The sequence below is a fragment of the Carlito syrichta genome, unplaced genomic scaffold, assembly GCF_000164805.1.
Source record: "Carlito syrichta isolate Samal-C Ts95f unplaced genomic scaffold, Tarsius_syrichta-2.0.1 Scaffold302231, whole genome shotgun sequence".
In the NCBI taxonomy this organism is placed as follows: domain Eukaryota; kingdom Metazoa; phylum Chordata; class Mammalia; order Primates; family Tarsiidae; genus Carlito; species Carlito syrichta.
Window position 1 is genome coordinate 190,121 of NW_007246327.1, and position 16,160 is coordinate 206,280.

General features: G+C 49.2%; 1 protein-coding gene across 1 annotated transcript in view; it reads left to right on the top strand.

Annotated features, from left to right (window-relative positions):
• PSD2 (pleckstrin and Sec7 domain containing 2) overlaps positions 1–16,160 on the top strand; it is a 32,813-nt gene that overhangs the window by 14,393 nt on the left and 2,260 nt on the right. The window contains exons 7-13 of the mRNA XM_021711397.1: positions 9,202–9,291; positions 10,910–10,953; positions 12,007–12,197; positions 12,365–12,435; positions 12,840–12,997; positions 13,815–13,959; positions 15,337–15,480. Of these exons, the coding sequence (XP_021567072.1) occupies positions 9,202–9,291; positions 10,910–10,953; positions 12,007–12,197; positions 12,365–12,435; positions 12,840–12,997; positions 13,815–13,959; positions 15,337–15,480 (843 nt within the window). The remainder of the gene's footprint in view (positions 1–9,201; positions 9,292–10,909; positions 10,954–12,006; positions 12,198–12,364; positions 12,436–12,839; positions 12,998–13,814; positions 13,960–15,336; positions 15,481–16,160) is intronic.

Consider the following 16,160-nt stretch of genomic DNA (forward strand, 5'->3'; position numbering starts at 1 on the left):
GCGCTAGTCACAGAGGGGGCAGTAAGGGGCTGTCAGGCTGTAGGTGCTTGCTCTTGAAATGGACGCAACCTGGTGGAGAAACTGGGGAGGCTTTTGGTAGGAAGGGTGTTGGGACCCTTGGGATCGGAGGTGCAATGAGTTCCATCTGCCGAGCACCTCTGTGTTCCTTGAACAAGTGGACAAGGCAGGAAGGGTGCCTAGCCTGAGGGCAGTGACCTTCTGGTTACAGGAGAAGACAGTGCACAGGGAACAAGTCATTGCAAGTAGTGCTAATCTGTGAGGGAAACAAACAGGAAGGTGTAATAGAGCTGGGCCAGGGTCAGGGAGGCCTCTCAGGTTTGGACAGAGACCCAGAGGATCAGCAGAAGTCAGCCACGAGAAGATCTGGACAGAGAATTCCCAGCAAAGGGACCAGCAAGGCTGGTTTCCACATTGTAACTCTTGTGAATAGTGCTGCCGTGAACATTCCTTACGAACTTTTGTTTGAACGCCTGTTTTCAGCTCTTTGGAGTCTATACCTAGGAGTGGACTTGCTGGGTCATATGCACTGTTATTCCGTGTTTAACTTTTGAGGAACTGCAGAACTGTTTCCACTGTGGATGTTAGTTGCATCCAGATAGGTGATAATGGTGGTGGTGGACAGGGTGGTGAACATGGAGAGGGGACCTGAGGGGACCCTTTGGGGATGAGTGTGATAGGACTTGGTGATGGTGCTGGGCAGTGAAAGAGAGGAGCAAGGTGGCTTCAGCATCTGACTGGCTGGGGGCACCCCTTTCTGAGATGGGAAGAAATGTCTGTGTGAGCAGGAGAGGCGGTACTCAAGCCCTGCTTTTGATGTGCGTTTGAGATGCCTGTTGGACCTCCGCCTGGGAGGCTGAGGAAGTGGTAGGAGTCCCAAGCCCAGGGCCCAGTGGGCTGGAGAGACATGGGAGGGGGGGTGGTAACCATTATCCCGATGGAATCAAAGCCATGGGATGTGCCCAGGGCCCTGGGAGGAGAACAAGCTGACGGCCACGTCCCAGATCTCGGAGTCAGAGGTCAGGCAGAGGAGCAGGAGTGATGAGGATGCATCCAGGGAGGGTGGAGGAAGCCCCAGAGTGGGGGCATCTCTGAAGCCAAGGGAATGTCTTCCCTTTTGAGGAGAAGGGAGTGGCCAGCTGTGTAAAAGGCTGCCATGAGGTCAGGTAAGACAACAACAGAAGAGTGGGGTTGGAGTGGCTGTCAGATGGTTAAAGGTGTGGATACCTTTCTAAGAGTGCTTCAGGTGGAATGGAAGGACAGATGCCAGGTTGACATGAGTGAAGACAAGGAGGTGAGGTGAGGATGCAGTGGCTGGGGACAACTCTTTGGAGATATTTGACTTTGTGTGGGGGCCTGAAGCGAGCCAGCAGCTGGAGAGATATTGGAGGGGGACACTGTTTTAAAATCTGCACAAGGCATGCACATGTGCCGCGAGGATCAGCTCAGCAAAGGAAAACCGATGCGGCAGGACCTGGTCACTTTGGCCCAGGGAGTACTGTGAGACAGTCGGCAAAAGTCTAGGTTACCTGAGTCAACCTCTGTGGTGAGAGGAATGAGGAATGAGTCCTGGGCTAGAAGGTGGGGCCATTCTTCTCACCCAAACCTCACAGCTGAAGCATAATGGAAAAGGTTGAGGAGAGAACCCCAGCATCTTTCACAGGGATGCTGAAGCTTCAGGGAAAGAAAAGGGCATGTGGTAGTCATTTGGGAGAATGGAGAGCAGACCTGCAGGAAAGTATGACAGCATCGTTGGGAGGACTCAATGCCCATTTGGTGGTGGTCATGGGTACAAAATGGGACGAGTTAGCACAACTATGTCTTCCCCAAGTCTACTTGGTTGGACTTGGGTCCGGGCACAGGGTAGGAAACTTGCAGGGCTTAATCGGGGCTGGGTTTTTCTAGGCAAATGTGACTGAAGCATAAAAAGGCAAGAGAAGTGTTTTCAGGGAAAGGGCTAATGCTGCGGCCTCAAAGAGAAGCTGGATGAAAAGAAAGTGAGGACATTTGGACGGCAGGAGGATCAGAGGGCTGTTGGAGTGAGGGCTCTGGAGAATGGGGGATCCAGGGTCAGAAGTGTGCATGTGAAGTGGGGGTTTTAGAGGTGGCACAGAGATTGGTGGCGACAGGGCGGTGGAGAAGCTGGGCACTGGAAGGGAGCATGTCAGAGAAGACAACTTCCATCCTCCAGACAGGGCAAGATGGCAGCTTGGGTTAGAATTGGAGGCAGAGTCAAGAAGAGAAATCCAAGAGGCGTTTTGGATGCAGGGCCTATGGCACCGGTTCATGGACCTAAAGCTGGGGTGAGGGAGGGAGGAACAACAGGGAGGAAGCCAAGAAAGGGGGATGGCAGGGGAGAAGTCATCCCAGGAGAGTGCCTACTGAAACAAAGACAAGTTGTTTTCAGGAGCAGCTTTGTTTGTCTCCACTTTGGGTTGCCTGAAGAGTGGCAGCAGGTGTCCTGGCAAGGAGGTTGGGGCTGGGTGGGTGGAGGGCTGGAGGGACAGGCCGGGGGTTTGGATGCTGTCCTGAAGGTCACGGGGTCTGCCCATTCTCAGATGGTGACAGAGCCTCACACAAGAACCTTCAGGGAATACCAAGTATAATTGAGATTTAGTCTAGATCTGCAAATAGTGACAAGGGTTTTCCTGTCCAGAGGGCTTTTGATCAGACTCTCTCCTCCTCCTAAAGGATAACATCGGCTTTCTTTCTGCCTGGCCTGCCTCATCCTGCTTCTGGGTGAGCCTTAAAGACAGGCTAGCATTGTTCTGACCTCCGTGTTGCATAGGGAGGTTATGCCAGACCTGTGGAAGAAGGCCTGGCTTCTGCGTGATCAAAGACTGGATGATGATCTGGGCGTGATGATCTGGGAATCACCCCATCCCCATCCAGCCTGCACTCTGGGCAAGGAGATGAGCTGAGAGAGATGGGTAGCTTGGCCGGAGAGGGCCAGGGCCCAGGCCTTGGGATGCCGCTGTGGTCAGGCTGGCTAGGACTTGCTCCTGCTGGGGGACAGAGGCTGTGGGAAGAGGTCGGAGGGCCAAGGGCAGGCTGGGAGCCCTGTTGATCCAAGTTGGGGTGGGAGGGAGGGGAGGAACTGGGAAGTCAGAGGTCTTAACTCCCTTCCCTCCCTTGGGCTTTGGAATGGTCTTTTTGTCTGGTTGTTGTTATTATTGCTACTATATTTTAAAGCAGTTAACTTACCAGTATAATTTCACTTCTTTGCAATTTGTTAAGTCTTACTTTATGGTTCAGAGAGAGATCAATTTTAGTAAATGTTTCCGGTGGACTTGAAAGTGTATTCTGCAGTTGTTGGTTGCAATGTTCTATATGTGCCAATAAGGTCTTGTATGTGCAGTAAAGATCGTGTCTATCCTTACTGATTTATTTTATTGTTGTAAAATACATATAACATAACATTTACCACTTTAACCATTTTAAAGCATATAATTTAGTGGTACTAAGTACATTTACAGAGGTTTGCAACCATCACCACCATCTAGTTCCAGAACTTTTTCATCATCCCAAAAGGAAACCTGATAACCATTGGCAGTCGTACCCCATTACTTCCTCCACCCAGCCCCTGGCGAATGCCAACCTGCTTTCTGTCTCTATGAATGTGTCTATTGTAGATATTTCATCTAAGTGGAATCACACAATATGTAGCCTGCTGTGCCTGGCTTCTTTCACTTAGCATACTGTTTTCTTTTTCTCTTTTTTGTTTTGAGTGGGAGTCTCACTCTGTCCCCCAGGCTGGAGTGCAGTGGCACACTCACGGCCACCCCAGCATCGACCTGCTGGACGCCAGCGATCCTTCCGTCTCAGCCTTCCAAGTAGCCGGAACTACAGGCGTGCACTACCACGCCCGGTTAATTTTTGATTTATTGTAGAGACAAAGTCTCACCAAGTTGCCTGAGCTGGTCTTGAACCCAAGAGCGTAGGCAATTCACTTGCCTCGGCATCCCAAAGTGCTGGGTTTACAGGCTGAGCCACCGAGCCCGCCCAGCATAATGTTTTCAAGTTCATTCATGTTGTAGCATGTATTAGTACTTCATTTTTTATGGCTGAATAATATTCCATTGTGTGGATATGCTGCATTTTGTTTATCTGTTCATCTGTTGATGGATATTTGGGTTGTTTACGCCTTTTGATTATCATGAATAGTGCTGCTATGAATAGTCATATTCAAGTTTTTGTTTGAACATCTGTTTTTGGGTATATACCTACGTTAGACTTGTTGAGTCATATGATCATTCTATGTTTAACGTCTTGAGGAAGTGCCAAACGGTTTTTCACAGTGACTGAACTATTTTACATTCCCATCAGCAATGTATAGGGGTTGTAATCTCTTCGCATCCCTACCAATCCATCTTTTACTTCTTTTTTTAAATTATAGCCATCCTAGTGGATGTGAAATGGTATCTCATTGTGGTTTGTATTCCTCTGATGATTAGTGATGCCGAGCATCTTTTCATGTGCTTGTTGACCATTTGTATGTCTTCTTTGGAGAAATATCTATTCAAGTCCTTTGCCCATTTTAAAATTAGGTTGTTCATCTTTTGTTGTTGTATTCTAAGAGTTCTTTATGTATTCTGATGCAAGACTTTATATGTATATATATATATGTATATATATATGACATGCAAATATTCTCTTTCTGTGTGTTTTTTTCACTCTCTTGCTAGTGTCTTTGATGTACAAAAGTTTATAATTTTGATAAGTCCAAATTTGTCTATTTTTTCTTTGGTTGTTTGTGCTTTTGGTGTCATATCTAAGATACCTATGTGGAAGAACATGGCATCTGTGAATCAAAGTAGTTTTATTTCTTCCTTTCTCATTTCACTGTCTTCTATTTCTTTTTCTTGCCTAATTGCTCTGGCTAGAACTCTCAGTACAATGTAGAATAACAGTGGTTGAAAGCAGGCAGCCTTGCCTTGTTCCTGATCTTAGAGGGCATGCTTTCAGTCTTTCACACTGAGTATGATGTTAGCTGTGGGTTTTTCATGAATGTCCTTTAACATGTTGAGCTTGTGCCCTTCTAGTCTTAGTGTGTTGAGTGTTTTTATGATGAAAGGTTGGATTTTGCCAAATTCTTTTTCTGCATCAGTTGAGATGATCATGTGTTTTCTTTTTCTCTTCACTCTGTTAATGTGGTGTATCATAATGATAGATTTTTGTATGTTGGATCATGTGTAATTCCAAAGATATATTCCATTGGCCATAGTGAATAATCCCTCTAATATGCTGCTGGATTCAGTTTGCTAGTATTGTATTGAGGATTTCTGCAACTGTAGTCACAAACAATATTGATGTGTAGTTGTTCTTTCTTGTGATGTCTTTGGCGTACAATGCTGGCCTTATAGAATGAGTTAGGAAGTGTTCCATTCTCTTCAAGTATTTGGAAGAGCTTGAAAAGGACTGGTATTGCTTCTTCCTTACTTTAATTAATTAAATTTTAGAGACAGGGTCTTACTCTGTCACTCAGGCTGGAATGCAGTTTTGTGACCATAGCTCACTGTAATCTCAAACTCCTGGGCTCAAGCAATCCTGCCATCTCAGCCTTCTGAGAAGCTGATACTACAGGCATGCATGCACCACCATGCCCGGCTAATTAAAAAACTTTTTTTTTTTTTTTCGAGACCAGGTTCTGTAACCTGGTCTCGAATTCTTGGCTTCAAGTGATTCTCCCTTTTTGACCTCCCAAAGTGCAGGGATTATAGGTGTGATCCACCATGCCTGACTAATTTTTATTTAAATGTTCAGTAAAAGTCACCAATGAAGCCACCTGGTCCTTGGCTTTTCTTTGTTGTGAAATTTCTGATTCTTAATTAAATCTCTTTGTTATAGGGCTATTCAGATTTTCTATCTTTTGAAATATAAATTTTGGTAGTTTGTGTTTCTAAGAATTTGTCTATTTCATCTAGGTTATCTAATTTTGGTACATAGTATTCTTGCTGATTTTTTGTCTGCTTGTTCTTCCTGTAACTACAGGAGCAATGCTAAAATCCAACCAAGATTGTGAATATGTCTTCTTTTTGTTCTTTCCATTTTTGTCTTGTAATATTTTGAAACTATGCTATTAGGTGTACACAGATTTAGGATGATTATATATTCTGGCAGATTGACCCTTTTATCGTTGTGAAAATGTCTCTGTTTATCTCTAATAATGGTTTTTTTTTTTTTTGAGTTGGAGTCTCACTCTGTTGCCCAGACTGGAGTGCAGTGGCTGCTCCTGGCCACCTCAGCCTCGACCTGCTGGTCTCTGGCGATCCTTCTGCCTCAGCCTTCCGAGTAGCCGGCGCAGGCTACCATGCCCAGCTAATTTTTTTTGATTTATTGTAGAGATGAGGTCTCGCCTGCCCAGGCGGGTCTCAAACCCACGGGCTCAGGCAATCCGCTCACCTCAGCCTCCCAAAGGTGCAGGATTACCGGCTGAGCCACCAAGCCCGGCTTAAAAATGGTTTTTGCTTCAAATCTATTTTGTCAGATATCAGTGGGGCCATACTGGAGTTATTTTGTTAGTGTTTACATGATACATCCTTTTCTGTCTTTTTGCTTCCACAATTTCTGTTCCTTTATATTTAAGGCATATATATTTTATACTTAAAAACCATCAAATCTGATAATCATGTTAATTTGAGCATTTAATGAATTACAATGTATTTGAGTTTAAATATACCAGGTTACTATTTGTTTTCTCTTTGACTCATCAGTTGTTTTTTTCTTCCTCCTTTCTTGCCTGCTTTTGAATTATTTAAGTATTTTTTTTTAGAATTCCATTTCCCCCCTCTGTTAGCTTGATATAGATGTGCATTGTTCCAGAATTCTTTTTGTGATTTGCAATTTGCATCCTTGACTTATTATAAAGTACTTGTACCACTTCCTGGGGAATGAAATACCTTAAAAAACTTTAATTCCATTTACTCCTCTCTCAAGTTATATGCTACTAGTATCATGCTTTTAGCTCTACATCTGTACTTTATTCCCCAGAAAACATTATTGTTAGCCGGGCGTGGTAGCATGTGCCTGTAGTTCCAGCTACTTGGAAGGCAGAGGCGGAAGGATTGCCTGAGCCTAGCAGACCGAGTCTGTGGTGACCACGAGCAACGTGCCACTGCCCTCTAGCCTGGGTGACAGAGTGGGACTCCTTCTCAAAAAAAAAAAAAAATTATTGTTACTCTACATAATCAGCACTCATTCCGAGTCACCCGGTCTTTCTTGGCTGGTCGTTCCTTCTGCTTCTCCGTGCTTCCATCTGGGATCATTTTCCTTCTGTCTGGAGAACTTTTTTCAGCATTTTCCTTCTTAATTTCAACTTTTTTGTGGAAGTGTGACTGGGATGTTTCCTGGGCCCCTTGTTCTGGGAGGGGCCTGACCTCCAGCTTTTGGTCTCCAAGTCCTCTGAGACTACTCAGTGGCTCTGCCTTCTGGCCACAGCTGGGACAGCCAGCGCTTCCAGAAGGAGAGCTCTCCTGGTTGGGGTCACCTCTTCACATTTCCCTTCCTGGCAGTATCTACATCCCTGAGGTTTTCATTGCCTTTATAATGCCTTCAGTGATCCTACACTGAGGACTTATTCATATTTTGACCAACAGGTGTTTCTGTTGAAGAGGTTCATCCACAACAAAATAGTCTGACGTTGCTTAGATTTGAAATCTTTCCTGGATGTTTTTGGGTTTTGCACTATTGCCTAATGGAGTTCATTTGTGTGGGACTCAAAGATAGTACTAACAACATTGGCCTCATATGACTCTCTCACAAATACACACATACATGGCTATGTACTTATATGTATACACGCACATATTTTAAAAACTACACACATTAATGTATAAAACACACATATCAAGGCACACTCAAAATCTTTTCTTCTTAACCTTGGAAAAGGCATAGACAATTCTTGCCATTCAGCTACTTATAAAGCCTTATGTCCTTGTTTTCCAAATTATTTCTGTGGTGTGTGAATGTCCCCCATGATATTAATAGAGTGTCTTTGCTAAAATGGTGTCAAGGTCAATGAATTTGGGAAACTGACATGGAATCTTCTTCTTGGAGCTGGCCAGCACACGTAAGCATGGCAAAGACTGAGCCATTTAATAAACTTGTTTGACTAGGAAATTTTTTGAGAAACTATCTATTTCCGTCTCATGGGATGCCAGGGTTCTGCAGGTAAATCTTAGAAAACACTGCCATATAGCAGACTCAAATCCACATAATCCTACAGGTGTACCTGGTGTTCAAGGGTCTTTATCCTCACAAAGAGGAAGCACACCCCCTGTTTTCTCCAACGCAAATCCTTGAAGGAGAGTCTCAAAGTGTGAATATGAAGTGCTGGGTTTGGAGGGCTTGAAACCCTCTGCTACTCAGTGGTTAAAAAAATAAGGCAGAACTTGGGATTACAGTCATTTTCAGCTCTTTGCCTGTTTGTGCCTCCGGGAGTGACCATCTGCTTGGGCTCTTTTGTCCCAGCCCAGCTCAGCATGGGGTACCCACGTGTATTGGTGGAAACTGATTTTTGATTCTCATTAGACCAAACGCTCCCTCACTTCACCTACCTGTTGGAAGTCTTGCTGCCCCTCTGTGCAGGTGAGAGGGGGAGACAGTTGTGGCGGAATTCACAGAGCTTCTGCTCAGAAGCCAGGAGGCCTGGGTTCAAGTCCTGGTGCTGAGTGACCTTGGGAGAATTAACCATGGAGTAGCGGGTGAGAGCATAGGCTTTGGTGTCAGACACACCTGGCCCTTGCACTTTTTTGTTGTGTGATCATAGGCACATCACTTCACCTCCCTGTATCTCAGTCTCTTCACCTGTCACATGGGGATAGTAAAAACGCTGACCTCACCTTCTCCTTGGGGTGGGAAGAAAAGAAGATAGTGCATGTCAAGTACAACACCTGGAGCAGAGCAGGGACCCACCAATGTCAATTGTATCAGTAATCCATCCCAACCTGACTCCCTCATCTGGGTTTGAGGAGAGTTCCCGCCTCTCATGATGCTTGAGAACCAAACAGAACCTTCAATGTGAAAATGAGTCTTGTAAACTCTTGGAGGCAAAGGGAGATTCAGGCAATTTTCTTTTCATTACTGCCCTTGATGCTGCTTTGCCCCTTCTGGATGGGCGGGGCAGGGTGTTGGGGCCATAAGACTCCTTCCCTGGTCTTAGGCAGAGCTGATTCTCCATTACAGAACATTGGCAAGAAGATGTCCTGCCAGCAATTCATCGCCAACTTGGACCAGTTGAATGATGGCCAAGACTTTGCCAAAGACCTGCTGAAGGTATTACCTGCTTAGGGGCCTTGTGTCCCTAGCTCGCTGTGCCCCTGGGCGGGTAGAGAGCAAAGAGGTCTCAGTCCCACTAAATCCTGGCAGTCCAGAACTTTTGGTATTGGGGGTAGGGCTACCATGGCTTTTGGAGCAAGTTAGAGACCATTCAGCTCAACAGTGGCTAATCTGCTCCACGAATTAGGTGGGGGTGGGGCTTTGTGAGGTGTGTTTTTAATGCTGCGTTACCATCACCGCTGTCACGGTAATAATCAACACTGCCACCAATGATCACAGCTGCTACCCAGCACCACCATCACCTCCTTTACCACAACCGTCACCATCATCACCACAAGGAACAGTCTATTTGTTCCTCACATCACCAGCAACTGGGAGAATCTAGTTTTCTTTCGAGGCTGAAGCCCAGGGTGGAACTCCAGTCTTTCCAGCCTGGTCAGTTTTCTACCTTGGAGGAAGAGCAGCAGGGTTTTTGGGGGTGGGTGATGGATTCATTTTTAGATGGTGGGTTTGAAGAACCTTGTGATATGAGGGGCAGTGGATAGTGAGTTTGGAGGTCAAAAAATAGAATATTATCTCCATCACCTCTTCCTGTATTATCTTTCACCACCAGGAAGCACTAGTTAAGGATGATTTGTGAGATCAACAATTCCCGTCCCACCACCCACCCCCTTAGCCACTTCTGCCCATCTGCTCATTCACCCATCCACCCACTTCTCCATCCACCCACTCATCCTCTCATGCAGCCACCCAGCCATCCAGCCATTCACCTAACCATATACCCACCTAGTCATCCATCAACCCGTACACGCCCAACACTCCTCCATGCACATGCCACACCTACTCACCTGCCTCCTATCCACTCATGTACCCACCCCACTTGTCTTCAAATCTACCCACCCAAGCATCCTGCCATTCATCCACTCACCCATACCCTTGCCCATAAAGACACCCATATATTCCACTCACTCGTCCCCTATTTATTGACCCATCCACCTGTCTATTTCCCTCATCCCCCACTCCCCCCTCCATCTAGCCACGACCCCACCCATCTATCCACTCACTCATCCTCCCATCCATCCATCCATCCATCCATCCATCCATCCATCCACCCATCCACCCACCCATCCATCCATCCACTCTGTTGAGCACCTACTGTATGTTGAGTTCTGGATTATGCACTGGAGATTCAGAAATGAACAAATAGACAACGTCCAACCTCATGAAGCTTACAGTCCCCTGAGGGAGCAGACATTACATGATCACATAATTAAATGCCACCCATCCATACATCCACCTACCCACCTACTTACCCATCCAACAAACAAGTAGGCATCCAACACTCACTTTTAGGGCAACCCCTTCCGGTCCCTTCCCACTGTGGGAGCTTTTCTGTCCTCTCAGTAAATCTTGCTTTCTCACATACACAAAAAATAAAATGAATAAAAATAAAAAACACCATTTTGGAAAAAACAAACAAGCAAACAAACAAACATCCACTTTGCCCCACTGGCTGAAGGCGTTCTCTCTCACTGTACTCACCTCCCCCGGGGTAGATGGGAGTTTCTTCGATTCTTCACCTAAGCTCCTCCCTCTCTCTTTTCCCCTCTCCCAGACCCTGTACAACTCCATCAAGAACGAAAAGCTGGAATGGGCCATGTGAGTAGAGCCTATGGGCACAGGTGTGGGCCTCACCGGGATGGGTGTGCCAGGGTCAGGTCCGTCGCGCTGACCACTCTCCATGGTGCTGATCTCACCCAGACAGGGCTCTGACTCCCCGTCCAGCTGGCTGACTCACAGTGCTGAGATCCCCTCTGGGCTCATTTTCTGTATGGACAAAAAGTGGGCAATGTTGATACTGCCATGGAATAGGTAGAACTGTGGCTTTAGTTCTCTGATGCCCATAATTGATTTTCTATACTGGGGAGACTGTTGCAGCTCCCAATCACAGCAGTTCCTTTCCCTGTGGGAGGTCGGCAGACAAGAGAAGGCATGGGTCCCCTATCACCTTGAGGATATGACCATGTTTAGGTGGTGAATGCTCTTGGCAGTGGAGAGAGGTGACTGACCCTAACTTCTCCTGTGAAGGCAGTGAGACCTGGAGGTACCCAGCCACCTGGAAAGGGGGATGGTGACTTTGCTGGTTGGGGAAATTGTGAAAGGCTCTGAGGGATCCCTTCCCTGCTGTGCTCCCCAGGGAAGCCTGGCCTTTGGATCCAGGTCAAGGTCCAGGCAAGTTTGGTGGGAGCCCCAGCCTCCTGGGAGAAGCCTGCACTCTTCTGCTAGGGTCTCCAGGAGGTCTCAAACTTTGGGCCTCACCTACCGGCCTGCCCTCTGCCAGTGTGTTGGTGAGGTTTATGCAGCAGCTTCGGTCTGGCTATGGGCTAGTGCTTCCTGGGTTGGGAGGGGAGAAGGAAGACTGAGAAGGAGACCTGGAGATAGCACAGTCTCCACCTTTGTGGTCAAGGGTGAAGATTGGGAGCTGGAGGCCAAAAATCAAAGATCAGAGGTCAGGGGTCAGCACTGAAGATGAGGGGAGGAGACAGAGGTCTGGATCTGTGATCTGGAGTTGGAACTTCCTCGTATCTGTCTCCTGGGGCTGCCCTTCGCCTGTGACCTTGGTTCCCAGAGGGGTGGTGGGTGGGGAAAGGCCATGATGCTGTGGGGTTGGGGCCTCCCTGGAAGTGGTGCTCAGGCCTAGTACTTTCCTAGTGATGAGGACGAGCTGAGGAAATCCCTGTCTGAGTTGGTGGATGACAAGTTTGGGACAGGCACGAAGAAGGTGACACGGATCCTGGATGGTGGCAACCCCTTCCTGGATGTCCCGCAGGCTCTCAGTGCCACCACCTACAAGCATGGCGTACTGACCCGGAAGACTCACGCTGACATGGATGGCAAGAGGAGTGGGTGTCAAACCGGGGGAGGGGCTCGGGGAGGGTGCTGACATGAGGGACCTGCACTCCAGGCCACTTCCTTGGGGATGCACATACAGGTGGACGTGTAGGGGAGGCAGGGTAGGAGACACTGGAGGAGGTGGTGGCGGCCACACTACTTGTGCCTCCCTCCCCAGCACCCCGTGGGAGGCGTGGCTGGAAGAAGTTCTATGCGGTGCTCAAAGGGACCATCCTGTACCTGCAGAAGGTGAGAGACTGCCCCAGATGCCGTACCCAGGCAGGGCCAGCTCAGTCCCATCCAGCCCCTGTGATGCCTGTGATGCCCAGCGGGTCCTGGCAGGACTTGGGGTCCAGGCAAATGCTGGATTCTTCCCCTGACTCGGGCCCACTTGAGGCTTTGGGGGTTTTAGGGAAGAATCTTTGAAATGTGCAGTGGTTCCCAGTGTGAGGCCTGTTCAAGCCTCTGGGACAGACTGGGTACAGGGGAGGGGTGATGTAATGTTCCTAGCTGGGGTGGGCGAGGCATCCTTGCAGAAGGAACTCCAGATAACAGGGACTATGGGGACAGAGCAGGCAAGGAGAGGTAGGGAGGTGAGAGTGCAAAGTGGGGTCAGTGAACTGGAGCCTTGACAGACTTCCTCCAACCCCCAGGATGAGTACAGGCCTGACAAGGCTCTGTCAGAGGGTGACTTGAAGAATGCCATCCGCATACACCATGCGCTGGCCACTAGGGCCTCTGACTACAGCAAGAAGTCCAACGTGCTCAAGTTGAAGACAGCCGACTGGAGGGTCTTCCTCTTCCAGGCACCGTGAGTGGGAGCTGAGCTTCCCCCTCTCTAAGCCTGCAGCTTGCGGCACCCCTCTGTGCGCACCCCCTCAGCTGCCGGGTCCCCCAAAGCAGCAGTTCTCAAAGTATGGCCCCCTTGGTGTCACTTGGAAACTGATTAGAAGTGCAATCTCTCTGGGCCTGCTTTAGACGGACTCAGAAACTCTGGGGACGGGCCCCAGCAATTGTGTTTGAAGCAGTCTTGCAGGGGAAGGTGGGGCCCCTGAAGGACGGGCAGGTAGCGTCTTTATGATCACCCCCTAATTTAAGTGTAGGGGACGGGCAGGAAAGACACGCCCTGCAGTTGACTGCACAGCCTCCATTCCACTGCCATGCACCCATCCTTCTGTGACTTGAGGTTGGGGTCTCATGTTGGATGAGCCGGAAAGGAAGGAGGCTGGAGGGGGAGGCCTCAGGGTCACAGTCAGTGCTGGGCAGGCAGCGGGTGGGCAGAAGGACTGTGGGTAACCAGCTGACCACAGCCTGTCGTGGTCCCTGGCATGCACCTGCTAGGGTCCCTTTGCTCCAGGGCCACCAACTCTGTACTTGGCAGTTTTATTTTCACATGAAAATCCAGGTTTATTCTGCAGCTGGGATGGGTGTGTGTGTGTGGGGGGGGGCAGCCCTGCATGACTCTGACCAGGCCCGGTGACCCTCCACACATCCTTCCTCTCTGTTTCACCCGCCTTCTAAAGGTTCTGGTGTCTTCCCTGGGCCAGGCCCAGTGCTGGGTGATGGGCGGGGCACAGGGAGTTCCACTGTGAGGGACAGAGGCTCTCTCCCCACTCTCCCACCCCCAGGAGCAAGGAAGAAATGCTGTCCTGGATCCTGAGGATCAACCTGGTGGCCGCCATCTTCTCAGCCCCAGCCTTTCCGGCTGCTGTCAGCTCCATGAAGAAGTTCTGTCGGCCCCTGCTGCCCTCTTGCACTACTCGCCTCTGCCAGGTATGAGTTCCTAGAATCCCGAGGCTGCCTCCCCAAGCGGGCGTTCAGCAGTACCAGCCCAGCTCCGTCTCTAGGGCACCTGCTTCTGGGCTGAGGGACGCCACAGAAGGGCAGCCTTCCCACCACTCCACCACAGCACACCTCTGTGCAGATGGGAAGACGGAGGCTGCATGGTGCATACCACACAGAGGCCCGGCTGTGTCAGGCGGGTGGCATGGGCCTGTTTCTCTGACAAGGCTGTGCATCCTGTGGGTGTGACCATGGGGTCATGGGGTTGTGGCATCGTGTGTGTCTGGGTGTGAATGTGAGAGAATGTATGTAGCATAGTGGGCTCGGACAGGTGACACCTGGCTGACCCTTCGTCCAGTACTCATGTTTTATTTGTAATCCTAAAAAACCCCTAATGCCTCCATGCTCCAGGTTTTTAGGATTCTTTGGAGAGGAGCGGATACATGGTGGCTGGAAACTGGGAGGCAGTGTGGGGAGCTCATGCTTCCATCCTTGCCAGCTCTGGCCCTTTTCCCTGGGCCTCTTGTTCTGGGTCTCTCCACTGAGCTCCTGGGCTTCTGCTTCTACCCAGAGCCCCAAGGCGTGTGCACACAATGCACGTGCACACATCATGTACACGCACACAATATACACACATGCCACATACACATACAACGCATGCACACGATGTACACACACAATGCATCCATGTCATGTACACATATAATGCACACACATAATGCACACACATGCCGTATATACACAATGCATGTGCACATTATATACACACACAGTGCACATACACGCTATGTGCACACATGTATTCACACACTCACAACCTGCGTGTGTGTCCACACACAGGCACGCACATGCACGCAGCACAAGGGGGTTGGGCTCTTCTGCGGGGATGTATGTGAGCTTGTCTGTGAGTGACAGTGTATTGGCCTGTCTTTGGGTGTGATCCTAGGTCTGTGACTGTCTCGTGTTTCTGGGCATGAATGTGAGAGAATATGTCATGAAGCCAGGATGACCAGGGTCGGGTTGGCCTTGGGTCAGTGTGTTTGGTTGTTTGTGTTACGGGAGCTGGGGATATGTCTGGTCACTGCATGTCTGTGTCAGGGAGTACCTGTGAGTATAAGGGTCTCTTGTCTCTGCAGCCTGCTGGAGGCATGGAGGACAGCTGCGGCCTGCAGCTGTGGAAGCAAGGAAGCGGGGAGGAGGGTGTGAGGAGCACTCCTTCTGGTCCAGAGCCTGGCTCTACCCACATTTTTGGTGACCCTGGCCAGGCCTTAATTTCCCTTTGGTGGAGCAGTTGCTGTATGGACAGGATTAGATGTCCCCACGATGTCCCAAGAGAAGTTCCTCACAGTCCTGGCTTTGTCTTTGCAGGAGGAGCAGCTGCGGTCTCATGAGAACAAGCTGAGGCAGGTGACTGCAGAGCTGGCCGAGCACCGGTGTCACCCAGTGGAGAGGGGCATCAAGTCCAAGGAGGCTGAGGAATACCGGCTGAAGGAGCACTATCTCACGTTCGAGGTGGGCCCCGGGTGGGCTGGGGCCAGAGGAGGAGGCAGCTCCCGCCCTCCACCTGCCACTGCCACCATGCCCTATAGCCAGGGCTCCCCGGGGGCGTGTAGGAGTCGATCACGGACCACAGCCTCCCACAGGCCCATCTCACAGCCCCCTGCCAGGTGGTAGACCAACAACTACACCCTCACTCAGATCTCAGAGAGCACTGAGGGCCCCAGGAAAACACGCCCTCCTCCACACCCCTTCCTCACCCCACTTCTCCCATAGGCCCTGCTTCTCTGGAAACTTTATACCCAGCTCATGGAACCCTAAGACTTGCCTACACGGCATCCCCCACTTTGTCTTGTTTCCTCTCATATGTGCTTGACCACCGGAACAGCTTGGGCTCTGAGTGTTCCCTTCTTCCACCGTGTCTTTCTGTGGGTGGAGCTGACAAAGTGTCACCCTTGTTGGGTGAGGGTTGGGGGTTGGGTTAGGGGAGGAAGCCAGGAAGTGTCTATTTTGACTTTTGGTGCCAGTGCTTTTGGCGTTATGTCCAAGAGATCATTGCCAATTATTTGGATTTTTAAAATTATGGGTGAAATTTGTGCGCTTGATCCTTTTTTTAAAAAATTGGATTTTTTATCTCCTTTTTCTTTTCTTTTCTTTTTTTTTTTGAGTTGGAGTCTCACTCTGTCACCCAGACT